The sequence below is a fragment of the Panthera leo genome, chromosome D1, assembly GCF_018350215.1.
Source record: "Panthera leo isolate Ple1 chromosome D1, P.leo_Ple1_pat1.1, whole genome shotgun sequence".
Classification (NCBI taxonomy): Eukaryota; Metazoa; Chordata; class Mammalia; order Carnivora; family Felidae; genus Panthera; species Panthera leo.
Genome location: NC_056688.1, coordinates 102,290,850 through 102,306,179, shown reverse-complemented (window position 1 = coordinate 102,306,179; position 15,330 = coordinate 102,290,850). Strand labels below are relative to the sequence as shown.

Genomic DNA, 15,330 nt, shown 5'->3' with positions numbered 1-15,330 from the left:
TTTTTCACTTGCAGCCCCACAGGAGAGCCAGCCTCGGCTGCCTGTCATGGTTTTCACTTCTATTCAGAAAAGGCCCCAGCTTCTTGGAGCCTCAGGGACTTACTGTCATGCCTTTTCTTTCTCCACCCCACTCCCAAGGGGTGTGTGTGTGTGTGTGTGAGAGAGAGAGAGAGAGAGAGAGCACGAGCAGGGGAGGGGCAGAGAGAGAAGGAGAGAGAGGACCCCAAGCAGGCTCTGTGCTGTCAGCACAGAGCCCAACGTGGGGCTGTAACTCACCAACCGTGAGACCATGACCTGAGCTGAAATCAAGAGTCAGATGCTTAACCGACTGAGCCACCCAGGTGCCCCTGCACTATCTCTTTTAAACATCAGAGCATCCCCACAAGGTACATAGTATTGCGTACCCATATCACAAACAAGAAAATAAAGCTGGTAGTGGCACCAGTACCCAAGCTGGTGATGGCACCAGTACCCAAACCCACAACTGCCTGAATCTAAGTCCTCACTCTTAACACTACGACCTCTTATAGGAGGTTGGGTTCTCCTTGTGTTGATTTGGTTCCAGGTACCTTTCTTTCCGGGACTGAACCCTCTCGGATGCCTGGGGCGTGGTGGGCGCTGTCCATGGTGCTGGGAAGGAGCAGGCGTAGATGTGAAGAAGGGGGCCCTTGGCCTTTCTCCCTGCCAGGGACTGTAATGTCTAACTCTGAGAGCTTTATGGAGGTGAGACCCTGCCTAGGCTTGGGGAGATACCAGAAAATGAGGCCGTGGAGGCCCCTATGGGGCAGCTGACACTGCTGGAGGAAGAGGAGGGGTGGTCTGGAGGTGAAGATGCCCCTGAGGAGGAGGGTGCTGTAGAGTTGGCCTCTGCCCTGGATGAGGTGGACAAGGGCTTTCAGTGCCCTAAGGAAGAGGACACAGTGAAACTGGAGGGCATTCCTGGATGCAAGACCTGCCCCCGCCTCTGGCCGGTAAGGAAGACCAGGAAATTGAACCAAGCTCGGGTGAGTGGCCTGGAGCTGAGACTGAGACCTGGAGTGGGGGATGGGGATAGATGTCTGCAGCCTCTGCATCGTTAATTATTTTCCTCATCGAAGACCCTGGGGGTGTCAGCAGGGGCTGGGGCCTGCTGAGGTGCCAGGGTGAGAGGTGAGGGTCATGTGGAAACAGAAACTGCAGTTTGATCTCCAACCTTCAGATGGCTGTGGAGGAGAGCATGGAAGTGAGGAAGATGAATTTTGGAGATTTAGAGACCCAAGACTAAGGTGACATGAATTCCTTGGCGGGGTGGGGGGCACTCCACTCTTCCTCTTTTATCCTGTGCTACAGTCAGTTTGCCAGAGGTGCTGCCAGGACAACCTCGCCTCTGTCCTCAGCTTCAGCTTCAATGATGAGATCCAGTGCTCAGTCAGCGGGCTCAACCAGCGCCAGGTCTGGATCGGAGGCAAGGTCGTAGACAGGGTAAGCGGGGTCCCAGCTCTAAGTGGGGTGCACTCCTGACCCCAGCCAGTGCCTCACAATGCTGCAGATCTGTCTGTGCTTCCCCTCCAATCCTCTAAAGAACTGGGGACAGATAGACGACTTGGGTGGGACACCGAGGAGGCTGCCTAGGTCCTGGGAAAGGCCAAGAATTCAGAGCAAGGAGGTTTGGGGCCACGGTCTGCATGTAGGATGTGGGCGAGACTGTGAGCCTGGTTCCTCCTCTCTGTGATGGGCTTGAAACTCCTGCTTACCTCTCGCTGGGGCCAGAGGATGAGCGTATCACTGCGATGCATAGAATGTGATGATGGTGATCACTGCAGATCAGCATTTCAGTTGACCAGGACAGTGTCCGTCATGGTCCAGCGATCAAGGGCAAGCTCCCCACCCCCCCCGCCCACATCTTCTCCTCCTGCCTCCTCTAGGATTGCTGCAAACCCTTTCACAGGGTTGACGGGCAGTTGCTGGAACTTTACATACCGGGCTGTGGGCCTGTGGTGGCGGATGTGTGTTCATGTGTACCTGAGGTGCCGGGGGAGTGGGGATGACAGATGGGAGGGCCTAGGGGAGTAGGAGGGCCTCCCGGAGGAGATGCTGGGCAGGGCCTTCTGGGTCTTGAGACTCCGTGGCCATGGAGACGTGGAGCAGAGGGGAGGAAAGGCCTGTCTGGGGCTGAGTCAGGGGGCACTAGAGGCTGAAGGTCTCTTTCTGTTCTGCCTTCACAGGAGGCCACTGGTGTCGATCTCATTGCTGCGGGTGCCTCTCCTTCATCTGTTCCTACTGAGCTGGACCCAGCCAGGAGTCCAAAGCACCGCCCCCATAGCTGCCTCCCCTCCCTGCCTGCTGCCTCTGCTTCCAGATCCCAACAATAAAATTGCTTTCCTGAAACTGACTTTTCCCCTCGATCTTTGATCCTCTGTGCTTAGCCCCACCTAAGGAACTTTCTGCCCTACAATGACGGCCCCTCCCCACTCCACTGTCTCTCATAAAAGAAGCCAGAAGTGATCACTTTCAGGGAGGCTGGAGTATGGGCTGGGGACTGTGGACTCTCCCTGGAGACAGAAGAATGGGTCCAGTAGCTCTTTTCACACAACACCCAATTCCTAGCCCCAGCAGAGCAGATGCTGTCAGAACCCCCGTGTCTTCAACCATTCCAGGTGGACTCTCCATGTCCTGTGCCTGCATCCGCATGCCCAAGAGTGTGGTTGCCTTAATGTGCCGGGAAATTAACATGTCCCTGGGAACAGTCTGTAACTCATAGGAGTGGGAGTATGAGTGTCCTAATCCCTTGCCCTTCAAGTGGACTGATTCTAAGGCATGTACTGGGCACTGTCTCCCAGGGTTTTCCAATGGGATTAACTTCCCGTTATCCACTGAGGCAGCTGGCTTTGTAGCACACATGTTATTGACTGCCGTCTCTTGTCCATCTGAATTCTCTTTTCCCTACAAATGTCCTTGCACCTCCCAGATAAGCTACGTGCACTCAAATCCTGTCTCAGGGCCTGTTTCTGGGGAAACCCAATGTAGGACAACATGCTATATGTCCAACTCTATATAAGGCCTGGGAATACAAGACCTAGCCTCCTCCCATTCTGGAACATATGGTTGTTTACAACAGAAGCACAATCTCTACTAATTGTTGCTGCCTATTACACACCCACAATGTACCCCTTACTGTGGCAAGCACCTTACGAAGATGACCTTGTATGGGAAGTAATTATTACCCCATTTTATAAAACCAGGCTCAGAGAAGTTATGGCCCTGTTCAAAGACTTGCCCAAGACAGACCATCTAAATGTGGCCAATGTTGCGATTCGGCTGTCTGCTCCACAGCATGTTCTTTCTACCCTTAGGATCCTGTGGCCGCTTCCAGGACATGGTCATGTAGGGATGGGGCACAGTGGAGAGGCAGGGCACACTCCCTTACTCTTGGGTTCATCTTGGGGCCATAGGACTCCAGCCCAGGTGGACAGGAGGGAATCTCAATCAGAGGTGGGGAAGGAATCCTCGCTCCGTCAGGGAAGTGAACAGAAAGTAAGGAGTCAATGCCCTGAAGCCCCTTTCTTCCTGGACTCCTCAAACACATACAATTACAGATGGCTCCAGAGTCTTAGAGGTGAATCAAGAGCTTTAGTTTTTTGAGTGTGGCCCAGATTGGAGAAGCCACTTGCTCAAGTTTGCACAGTTGGTTGAGAAAGATGGAAATCAAACCGAGGTCCATTGTAGCTGCCGTTCTATGACAGTCTGCTGAATTCAAAGATGGTGGAACTCTGGAACGCTATTCCGGGTTCAGCCTTGGGCTGGGTGCTGGGGAGGATGCCAGTGAAGAAGAACTTTCACTCTTTGCCCTCACAGACTGTATTCTGCCGTGGGAAGACACGGCTTCCCTTTATTCCAATATGAATAATAAAGAGTAACACTATTTCCCATTTATTAAGCATTTACTAGGTCCAGGTTCAATGCTAAGTGATAAGTGGACTTTGTCTTATTCTTCGTAAGTCTGCTGGAACCGTGTGTTGTGGCAGAAGTGGGCCTTCCAGCCTACGGAGATCCCCTGTGGGGGATTAATGTCAAGAGGAAGCCATGAAGGAGGCATTTGGGTAGCGGGTAACATTCTGTTCTTGATCTGGGCATGGTTCTGAGGGTGCATTCACTGTAAAAATCCCCTGAGCTGCCCACCATACAGCATACTTTATAGGATGCATGCTATATATCCACAAGGAACATTTTTTAAAAAGCAAAATTAATGAAATAAGAGGGCTTACATCCCCAAATATGGGTTTGTGTGTCATTTCTCATCTCCAACAGGATGTTGACTAAGTTCTGTAAAGCCAACTTGCTTACAACAGAATCCCTGGAGTTCCTTACACCATGCAAAGCACAGGGCAGGAGCTCAATCAACACTCAGTGCTTATTTGTTGATTAGGGTCACATTTCTAGTCCTGGTTTCCTGACAAGGGCCACCTCCCAACCCCACGTGCCAGGCAATGTTCTGGGAGCTTTATTAGAGGTGGTCTTATTAGATGTAGCGTCCTGTCATGAGCCTCCACTCATGAGGATGAGAAGACCAAGCCACAGAGGAGCTGACATTAACTCATGATTCTAAGACACGTCACACTACACTGCCCCTCAAGATAGAGAGACCCACCCTCTGTGCAGTGTGGGGCTGGGCTGAATCTTGAGACAGAGTTTCAAATCCCTATGAATATAAATGCAAACAGCAAGCCAGAACATTGGAGTCTCATGGATGATGAAAATGGTGGCCACACTGTCTGGGGCTAACACAGTTGGGCATATCAAAGAAAGCGAGGATGTGGGAGTCAAACAGATGAGGGCCACTTCTTAATAGTTGTGTGAATTTGGGCGAGTAATTTAACCTCTCTGAGCTCGTGCAGTAGATACGTAGACTAGAGAAGGCAATACCTAATTTGCAGGATGATTGTAAAATTAATCAAGTAGGACCATAGATATAAAATCCTTAATGAAACGTAGTCTTTGGTCCGTGGTGGACCTTCAAAAATATTATTTCCAGTTTTAAATCAGACAAGCTTCACTGTGGTCAGTGAGGAAGGAGGTCATTGAAGTCAATGGAATGTCTTTGCCCAGGGTTTGTGTGCAAAGAAAATAGGGTCAACAGGGAGAGGGGTAAGTCATAGAGAAGGGAGGTCAGTGAGAGGAGGCAGAAGGAAGGCAGCTTTGGGGTGGCTAAGAGGCTGGAAGGCCTGGGTTTAGGCCTGTCTCTGACTTGCTGTGTCTTAAGCTCTCTGAGATGCCGTTTCCTCATCTATGAAATGGATGTTCAAATTAAATGACACACATAAAGCTTATCATGGTGCTGGCTCATGGAACTAGCTGACTTTAGTGGTCATCCCAAACACAAATGAAATGATATCCCTGGCCTGGGCCCCGGATGAGTAAGAAAAATGGAGAGAGGGTCTAGCCCTCCTACTAGGGAGGCCTCAAGCTCAAAATCCGGAGACCAGGTTTTTGGGGGCCTGGAATTGGTCCATCCCCCAGCCTCCAAGACAGGAAGAGAAGCTGAGAGTCAAGTCCGTTGGGCCGGGGAGATAATGGCCAAGACCGTTACTCTGCAATTGGGTGCAGAAATGAGCTTTCAGATACTTCTCCATTTGTAGGTACCCTGAGGGAGTGGGGGAGAAGGACCCAGGCCTCTTCACCTTCTGGGTTACCTGTCCCTAGTGCTTTGAGTACTGGAAGGCTGGAATGGAATCCAAGAAACAAATATGCATGGCCCAGCTAGGATGTCACAGAGTTGAGACACCCACCTTGACAAGTCTTCTAGCTCTTGGCAGTGATATCCAGTCAGGGCTCAGCACTTGTTGGCCTTTCCCTGTGTTGCACTGAATTTGGCTGGAGCTTGATTGATTAAAAATTTGACATTTTGTTCTTCATGGATTTTTTGGCATTTATTTTGATGTTCACAAAAGATTATATTAAAATATTGTTTCTCTTGGCCACTGAATTCTTTAGTGCCCTCTTAAATTCCACATCTGAGGCAAGTGCCTTGTTCACTTCCCCTAGTTGAGACCCTAGTGGTGATAGAGAGCTGGTGGGAGATGGGGAGTGGGGATGGGGAGGAGGGTGGCCCAGGGCGTCTGAATGACTCTGCATGAAACTTTCCATTCCAACTGCTGCCCCCTTGTTGGAAGATGAGCCTTGAGATTGGACAACATGGCATGTTCTAGATCAATGAACCTCAACTGGGGCAAGTTAGTTCCCCAGAGGACATCTGGGAATATGGGGAGACATTTTTGATCATCATGACTGGGGAAGGTGCTACTGACATCTAGTAGGTAGAAGCCAGGGATGCTGTTAAACTTACTATGATGCACAGGACAGCCCCCACAACAAAGATTTGGCTCTATATAGTGATAGAGCAAAGGTTGAGAACCTTGATCTAGATCCACAGCATAAAAGAATGAGCATAAATTTTTTCACACATTAAAGATGGAAAGAGAGAGAGAAAGGGGGGGGAAGAAAGAAAGAGGAGAGACACAGACAGAAAGCGACAAAGACAGAGACACAGAGATGGAGAGACAGAGAGACAGAGAAGGGTTTTGAGCCAAAAAGACTTGCAAATCCCAGTTCTCCTGTTACGTGTGCAACGCTGACAAGTTGCTTTCTCTCTCTGAATCTCATTTTTCACATCTGTGAAGTAAGGATAACCATATATAAGGTGAAGGTGAGGATTCATGGATCTGATGCATTTAAAGGACCTGGTCCAGATAAGTGATCAGGAGGGCGGAGGCTCCCTTGGCCAACCACCTCTTCCCCACATGCTCTCCCAGATTCCTGGGATTCCCTACCTCATTAACTGGGATATTCACCAGAGGAAGGCTGCTCCTGGGATTAAGGGGTATTGTTCAGACTGGGGCACTTTAGGGGTGGTAATAATGCCTGGACAGTAGTCAGCTGGGGTCTTTTGGAACACACTGGGGCATCTGGGTGCCCACATATGGAGCAGGCCTTGGGAGATAGGTCTCTGGAGTCCCAGCAGGCATCAGGGCTCAACGGTGAGAGGACTGAGCAAGACTTAGTCTTATCAGCTCCACTGCTCCCCACCCCAGCCTGAAGCAATCATCCTGGCCTCTTCCCACTTCCCCAGATGCCCAGTATAAGAGCTGCCTCTGGGTCCCAGCAGCTAGGAGCACTGAGAGTGGAAGCCTCAGACTCCTGGAGGTGAGTACTTGACCCAATATGGCATGCACCTCGGAAGCTTGTCCTCAGGCCACCATCCTCTCCCCTCATTCCCCAGCATGAATGACAGTGGCCCTGACTCTGAGCAGGCTTATTCCTGCAGGGGCAAGTGTCTGAGCTAAGGGCCGTTCCAGGGAAGCGGTGATGGCACTTTCAGAAAAAGGGACTTTTGTACTTGAGCTGACACCCCATGTCCTTTTCCTAATTCTCCAGCTCAGGGTCTGTTCCCCAGGGGTTGGGGGAAGGGAAGGAATGCTCTAGTTTGTCCCTTAATCAGCCAGTTAACAAGAATTTTGTCTCTTCTAAGTGCCAAGAGCTGTGCAGACACACAGGACACCCACAAGGAAGGAGGCTGGAGTTGTGTCCCCATCCCAAACCTGAGTGGATATGAAAGGCCCACTGCTCCTGCTCCTTCTCCTTCTGGGGACAGTTGCTGCTTTCCATCTGGGTAAGCATCTCCTTCCTGTCTTACCAATCTTTCTCTTTTCTCCTATTTCCTGTATTTTTTTTTTTTTTTGCCTCATGGGGCCAGGGCCACAGTCACCCCTCTCCAGTTGACCCAGCCCATCTCTGATTAGCCATCTCCTCAACTTAAAATCCACCCACCTGTGAAGATGAAGGCCTTTTCACAGGTGCCTCCACCCACCCCCACAATACACATCTCGGTACCAGCCAGAAGTTAGCATCTCATCCATTTGTGCTTATGACCCAAATGTTCTCTCCTCACCCAACACCAAGGAGATCCAGGATTAGCTCCAGATGGCTCTAGGAAGGTTCAAGTAGGGCCTTTGGCATTGTCCATGGTCCTGGAAGAAAGGAGACCCAGAACTGACAGCAGGTTACCTCTCCTTCCCAGAGAATTCTGCCTGCAGTCCGGACAGCCATGAGATACAAGTGGATCTGAGTCAGAATCTGGAAGGTTCAGGGGAGCAGGGAGAAGACCTGGCTCTGACTGATGAGATGATTCAGTCAGAGGGAGAGGAGGCCAAGGCTTCCAGCTGTCAGGTCACATCTGAGGACGGGGAGGCCATGGATTCGGACCTAGCTGCCCTAGACAAGGACTTTCAGTGCCCCAAGGAAGAAGACGTAATTCGAATTCCGAGCAGTCCTGGGTGCAAAACCTGCAACTTCCTGTTGGTGCGGCAGGCCCAGAAATTTAATTGTGCTCAGGTAAGTGGCAGGGAAGCTACTGTGGAGGACTGGGGTGGGGGTGAGGGGAGAAGAGACTCGATTCAACCTTCTGTTCCCTTTTAGATTAGTGGTTCTCAAAACCTAGTGTGCGTCAGAATCCCCTAGAGGTCTTGTTAAAGCACACTTCTGGGTGAGCAAGTCTAGGGAGGGGCTTGAGAGTTTGCATTTATAACAAATTCCCAGGTAATGATGGTATTGTTTGTCTGGGGGGCGGCACTTTGAGAACCACTGATCTGGAAGGAAGGTTTTGGTATCAGAGACGCCTGCGTTCGAGCCTGGCTCTGACTCTCATGGGCCGTGTTACTGGGCGAGCCACTCCACCTTTCAGAGCTTCAGAACCTTCATTTGTAAAATGGAGATAGACAGTACCAACCCATTGGGGTTGTGGTGGGGATTAAATGAGATAATATGTGGGGAGTATTGGGAATAGTCTCGGGGTCACTAAAACTCTCCACAAACGGTAGCTATGACTATTCTGAATATTCGTAGTCATTGCAAAAAGTTCCTGACAACACAAAAGGGAGCCAAACATGGGATTGAGAGGGGCAGACAGGTCTCTGATTTCTGACCTGAAAAGGGATGAGAGGCTCTGTCCTGGAGACCCAGAGACTTGAGAAAAGCCAGCGAATTCTCTACCCTCCGTTTTCTTCTTTCTGCAGCGTATCTGCAGGAGGTGCTACCGAGGCAACCTCGTCTCCATACACAGCTACAACTTAGATTATCGCATCCTCTGCTCAGCCAGAGTACTCAACGAAAATGAGGTCTGGATTGGAGCCATCAGCCGGGGCTGGGTAAGTGGGGCACCAACTTCGGGGGACAGGAACTTCTTTCTGATCGCCTCAAAGGAGCCTCTGCTGGCGTCTAGCCTCACCTCAGCAGCTGAGATGACCTTGAGGCAGCAGGCAGTGGAGTGAGAACCAATGATGGTGGGCATCTGGTCTCAGCTCCTTGCTCAGTGACTGCGTGCTTGTAGCCTGAAACGTGCCCCCAGTGGACATATATACACCAAAGAACTTGGCAGTTGTTGTAAATCGGGGTTCCTCCCTCCCTCTGTGTTCTCACCTTCCCCCAGAGCTGGCTGTTGAACATTTACCAGCGCATCACTGGAGTCAGGAGACAGGCTCCATGCTCGGCTTAGTCACTTACTAGCTGAATGACTTCCTCGGGGCCTCAGTTTCTTTATCTCTAGAATGGGGTCCTTCTTCTCTCAAGGCAGGTCTGGGGTCGTGGATAAATGAGTACCATGATGCTCGCTGCTCAGGTGTGGTCCGTGGACCAGGAGGGTCAGCAAACCAGGTAGCTTGTTAAAAATGCCCAATCTTGGGCCCTACCCCAGACCTCCTGGATCAGAATTGGCATTTTAACAAGATTCCCGGGAGATTCGTATGCACAGTAAGGCTTGACAAGCCTGCTCTGTGCGACAGTTGGGAGTCCTGGTTGCTCTTGCATTGTCATGGCCTGCAAACCCTCAAGGATGGGTCTCTAGGGTATCTGGCTCCCCGCTGGGTGGGCAGTGAGAGGAGAAAGGAATACTCAGCATTTTCTGGACCCCTGGGTCTGTCTCTCTGGACATCTGTACTCTTACCCAGTCTATCACTTTAGTTCATGTGCCGGAGGTTTCGATGGACCGATGGGAGCTGCTGGAATTTTCAATACTGGGCCTCAGGGCAGCCTTTCCAAGGGCACGGCAACTGTGTGACCCTGTGCACCCCAGGTGAGGGGGACTGGGGCCACGGGAAGGGGAAGGGGAAGGGGAAGGGGTGGGGGTGGAGAGGTAGACTCTTACATACTGTCCCTTTGAGTTACCCCAACACACCTCCCCAAACTCACACCTTCCCCCGGCTGGGGGGACATGTCCTCTGTGAGAAGGGCCGGAATGTAGGGATTCCTCAGAGCAAACCCAGGTGATGGGGAGCCCTGTCTGGGAGCTAGCTGGAGGCTTTCCACCCTCACTGACAGAGCTAGGCTCAGGGCCCGGGGACTGCTTTCCTTGCTCTGATAGGCGGAGTGACTAATGTGACAGATGAGAGTAGCAGATGTGAATGTAAGATATGGATGAGGGACCAAAGAGAGATGTGGGAACGAGGGCTGGCTGACAGATAATTCGCCAGCTCGGAACAGCACGGATGCCAGATGTGAGGGAGCTGGCACCACGGCTGAGACCGCATGTGCCGGAGTAAGACGGTAGCCATCCGCCTCCAGCTCTGAGACCCAGGCAGGTTATGACCCCCACTAAGCCTCAGCTTCCCGATCTGTGAAATGGGGGTGAGGGTAGCACCCACCTGCTGGCGTCACGGTGAAGATGAAACGGAATAAAGCAGTTAGCAGCACTCTCCCCGCCCCGGGGGAGAAGAATCACGTTAGCTGGTGGGGACGCGTGGGAACCACAGCGGCCAGATCATAACCCCGGCGGGAACCTGGATCCGGACCCGTATGTGGTGCCTGAGGAGGGGAGGACGGCCACGAGCGGCTGACGTCACTGTGCTCTCCGTTGCTAGGTGGGCACTGGCGGCGCACTTCATGCCAAAGGCGTCTGCCCTTTGTCTGCTCCTACTGAGCCGGTGGCTGCGGAGCCCCTGCCTCGGATCCCCCGCCCTTCACACCCCCCCTCCCCCCCCGCTGGCCCCCGCGCCCCAGCTCTGTCCCCCAGCCTCTTCTGGCCATAAACCCAGACTTCCCACAGCATCTCCTGACTCCGTCTCTTTATTGCCCACGCTGGAGGGCCCCGGGTGGGCGCGGGGTGGCCAGGAGGAAGGGCGGCAGGGCGCCGGTGGGGGTGGGTGGCGGTGGCCGGTGGCCGAGCCCTGACTGGGCGGTGGGCTTTCCACCACCCTTCTCGGCGGGGGCCGGATTCCCCCCCCCCCTTCCCCCCTCCCCCAGGCGCTGGGGGTTGGCCTCATTGGTGCGGTGGGAGACGGGCCCTCCTGCTTTGTTTGGATCCGGGATGGGGAGCCGGGTGGGGTGGGAGGGGGGTGGCTTTCCAAGGTGGAGGCGATGTCGCCCATTGAAGAATTGAGGTGTACGTGGGGTGTGGTGAGAGTCCACAGGGGTAACCACGTGAGAGGGAGGAAGTCTCACCTAGGCCCCCTGCTCCTCTAGACCCGGGTCTTCCTGGCCTCAGATACTGGCCCCTACTTTGTATTCTCCCAGCCACCAGTGTGTGAGTTCACAGTCCCCAACTTCTGAGATGTGTTCTCCTCTCTATTCCCAGGTGTGTCCCCTCCCCCACTGCAATTCCCTCTCCCTCCTCCCCATTCCCAGCTTACCTCTGGAGAGGGAACACATTCTTAGGAGGGAGCTGCTTCCACCAGGAGGGCCTTGGGGGCAAAAGTTAGAGCGTCTGGTGGCCACGCGGCTCCCATCCTGATTGCACAGCCCGGGGGCCCAGCTTCTTTCCCTCACCTCACTTCCTCAGCCCCTGGGGACACCTAGCCAGAACATGTTGCATTTTCAGGCATGACGCTGGGCTCCGGGAAGGATCTGGCCTTGAGAAGCAGGAAGCTCGACCTGGGACTGGGCATTAAGAGGGCACAGAGCCCAGGGTTGTTGGAGGGGTGTGGTGGAGAGAGACAGAGAGAGAGAGAGAGAGAGAGAGAGAGAGAGGAGAGAATGGAGACAGAGAGAGAGAGATTGAGGGAGATAGATAGAGGATCCACTTATATGCTTCTTGGGGTATAGCTCTACATGGGGTGCAGGGAGAATGTACAAGTATTTTTGTAAGTGCCCAGCTACACGTGTGTATATGTATCTTGGTGTGTACATGAGTCAGTCTTTGTATATCTGTCTTTATCTGTGTATACGTGAATCTGTATTTGTAAATATATGCATAAATCTGTAGGAGTCGGTGTATATTTGTGTGTGGAGTGTGGGTATATTTTCAACGTCTCTGTATATTTATGGATATGCCTGGATGTCTGTGTATCTCTGTATAGCTTTGCACCCTTACATGCCCGATTCTGTGCATGCATGGGTATGTGGGTACTTGTACATCTTCGACCCATATGTTTGTGAGTGTGTATGTATGTGCATGTCTGCCATACCCGTGTACAAGTCTACGTTTGTGTGTGTCCGTGTGTATCTGTTTAGGCACGTGATGGGATGCAGAGCTTCAGGAACCAAAAGCACAGTATTCTCAGATGTGCTTTGGTTCTGAAGGTGCTGCAGTTAATGGCATAGGACAGGAATGGAGGACCACAGGAGAAGTGGAAAAGCGGAAGGTGGGTCCCCTGAATATCAGCAGGTCCCTGGCAACCGGATAATGAGCCTGGGCATTGCGATGAACGTCACCGATGCTGGACCCAGGGACTACCTGTAGGTACCCGTCTGCCTTAGATGGACATCAGGTAGGAAGCTCCTAATCACAGCATTGTTGGTCTTCCCAAGGGCAGAGAAAGGGGGCTGCCTGGGGGCCAGATCCCCAGCCAAATCCCTGCCTTGCATACTTCAACAAGCTAATTCTTGATGCTCAGCTTCTAAAAGAACTGTGGAATCTGGCTGTGGGTGGTGGGAAGGATGGTCAGCAAGGGAAGCTTTGCATAGGGAGCTCTGGGTCCGCTATTTTGGCTGAATGGCAAGCTCCCTCTTATCAGCCTCCACTTCTCTCCTTGATGGGGCATGAGCTGTAGCCAATGCCAATTGCCCAACATGTTGCCAGGCAATACGAGAGATAGAGAGAGGGAGGGGAATGGAGAGGAGCTCAGATCCTTGCAGACTGAAGCTTGCTTGAGGCACAATAGGGTAGATAAGCTACCCCTCAAAGGTCCAACACTGTCAGTTAGTGGGCCTTAACTTCAACAATTATATATTCATATCTTTGGATGTTTAAGGCCTTTCCATCTTGAAAAGTCCTTGATTGAAAAAGCAAATACTCTCGGGAGAAGAAACTCCTGAGAGTGTTATCTATTAATCCGTCTGGGAGGTTGATGGGTGGCTTGCGGAAAACAAGGTTTTGTGAGAAGGAACACAGAAGGGAAGGAGGTGAGTAACTGTCAGCGGCCATGGGCTGGGAGGGTTGTGGAGAAGAGAGGCCATTAAAAGTGGGGATAATGAGGCAGAGGGTGGTGTCTTCACTGTTTCCTCTTCCTGAGGACCCAGGAAGGCTGTTCCCCAGTATTCCTTGCGGTGAAGTTGGGGTCTTAGTCATGCTAGTGAGTCTGGCCAAGGCAGTGTGGTTGGAAGTGACATAAGCCTCTTCCGAGCCTGGCCTTTCGGTGGTCCATGAGCCTCCAGGTCCCCCTTCCCTGCCGCTCTTGACCTGGGCGCCCATGTGTCTGGGCACACCCACCAGGTGGAGGGAGGGGGCTGTCTGACCCACTCGGTTATATTAAATCATGAGGTTTTGAGGTTTTCTGGTTCCTGCGGCTTAGACGCCTAGTTTAGCCTGACACATAGAAGGCGCCAACAGATTTCCTGGGTTTTCTCAGCTGTGGCATGGAAGTCAACCTTGCAGACCCTGGAGTCCTAACGCTCGGGCTTCGAGGCCTGGCTCTGCCAGTCTAGCTAGTCCCTCCTCCTTACTAGCCTCAGCCCCCCTTCTGTACGATGAGGGTTGCAGTAGAGGACATGTGTCGCGCCCTGGGCCCGTTGGGCAGTTAGCTTCTATGCGGAGTCATTCAAGACGCAAGGGACCCGCTAGGAGGGAGCGTGGGCTCCAGTTCAAACTTCCACGGATCCCAGATTTCTTTCTCCATCCGGCAGGATTAGTAACCAGCCACAGCGACCCCTCCAGGGTGGATGGATCTCTCGCCACGATGCGGCAGAGCCCAGCCAGCAGCGTTATCACTACAGACAGCAGCCTTCGGCCTGGCACACCGAAGCCGTGACTTAGCGCAGGGTGGCTTGCCCGTCCGGCTCACCCTTGCGAGTTCACACGCTTGCGGGTGGGCCCAGGGGCGGCGCCGCACCGAGGAAAGGGAGGACAAGTTTGCTTCAGGCTGCTCTGCAGGGAGCCCCCCGTGAGCCCTGCTGGGGATGCCTGTGGGTCTCCCGGCTCCAGAACCGCTGCCTCCACCGCCGTCTCTGCTGGTCAGATCTCTGGACGCGGCCCAACGCCGGAGGGCACCCCCGGGGAGGTGTTACCCCACCAGCTTGAGGATGAGGTGTGTGTGGGGGGGTGATGGGCCTGATGCCTTCTCCCCTGGTGGGGGAGGGGGGAATCACTGGATTCAGGCCTTTGTGAGTGCCCACTGCTCCCACACTGGTCCCTCCCAAGTGACCCCCAAAGCTGCCCCCTCCCTGTCTCCCTGCGCCTTCTGTAGAGGGGCGAGCCCTCCATCCCTAGGCAAGCTCACTGCAGCTGAGACCACAGAGTCATGTCTCCGCTCCAGTTTTTCCAGACGTGGTTTTACTGGGAGGTAATGAAACTGATACTTTGGGGCCTCCCTCTTGCAGGAGCCCCTTCGGTTACCTAATTTAGTATTATTTTAAAAAGATACCCCAAATTGTATATCCTTCAGGCTTCCTTAAGACCTAAATCTGCTCCGGAACTCTGCCCTGGGGAGATGCCCGGGCATCTCACGGGAGGTGAGCCCAGAGGGGGGGAGGGGGTGTTAGGCTGATGGAGGTGTGGGGGGACCAGATGCTTCTCCAGCGACCTCTCTGGCTCCTTGCTCTTGCTTCCTTCCCTCAGCGCCCAGACAGCTGGGTTCTCCCTTGGTCACTGACTGTGTGACACAAGTCATTTCCCCTCTCTGGCCTCAGTTGGCTCATCTGTACACGGGAGAGTGGGATGAGAGGGTTTCTAGCAGTAGAAGACTAACCACTGATTAGGGCCATGTGGGGGGTGGCCTGGCTGGCCAGCAGCTCACGGGGCACTGGGCCTCACTGGAGCCTGTTCACTGGTGTTGCAAAGAAGCACCACCCAGCTAGAAAAGGGCCCTGGGGTCTGGGAATCACACCCCAGCCTAAGGGGGTGGGGGGCTAGTTCCACTCCTGGAGTGAGGG

General features: G+C 53.0%; 2 protein-coding genes and 2 long non-coding RNA genes across 4 annotated transcripts; 3 read left to right on the top strand and 1 right to left on the bottom strand.

Annotated features, from left to right (window-relative positions):
- Nucleotides 1–298: 298 nt before the first annotated feature.
- LOC122200933 (bone marrow proteoglycan-like) lies at nucleotides 299–1,461 on the top strand. The gene is made up of 2 exons (XM_042906709.1): nucleotides 299–971; nucleotides 1,199–1,461. The coding sequence occupies exons 1-2, from the start codon at nucleotides 780–782 to the stop codon at nucleotides 1,262–1,264; spliced, it is 258 nt and encodes an 85-aa protein (XP_042762643.1). The 5' UTR covers nucleotides 299–779; the 3' UTR covers nucleotides 1,265–1,461.
- Nucleotides 1,462–1,927: 466 nt separating this feature from the next.
- LOC122200935 lies at nucleotides 1,928–2,371 on the top strand. Its single transcript, XR_006194003.1, has 2 exons — nucleotides 1,928–2,006; nucleotides 2,205–2,371. It is a non-coding gene; the product is annotated as an uncharacterized LOC122200935 (long non-coding RNA).
- Nucleotides 2,372–3,589: 1,218 nt separating this feature from the next.
- LOC122200934 lies at nucleotides 3,590–10,869 on the bottom strand. The gene is made up of 4 exons (XR_006194002.1): nucleotides 10,671–10,869; nucleotides 9,974–10,112; nucleotides 7,925–8,003; nucleotides 3,590–3,786 (listed from the first exon to the last, which is right to left on the bottom strand). It is a non-coding gene; the product is annotated as an uncharacterized LOC122200934 (long non-coding RNA).
- Nucleotides 7,585–10,945, top strand: PRG3 (proteoglycan 3, pro eosinophil major basic protein 2). The gene is made up of 5 exons (XM_042906708.1): nucleotides 7,585–7,645; nucleotides 8,054–8,367; nucleotides 9,048–9,179; nucleotides 9,991–10,102; nucleotides 10,887–10,945. Exons 1-5 carry the CDS (start codon nucleotides 7,585–7,587, stop codon nucleotides 10,943–10,945), a joined length of 678 nt encoding a protein of 225 aa, XP_042762642.1.
- The last annotated feature ends 4,385 nt before the right edge of the window (nucleotides 10,946–15,330 follow it).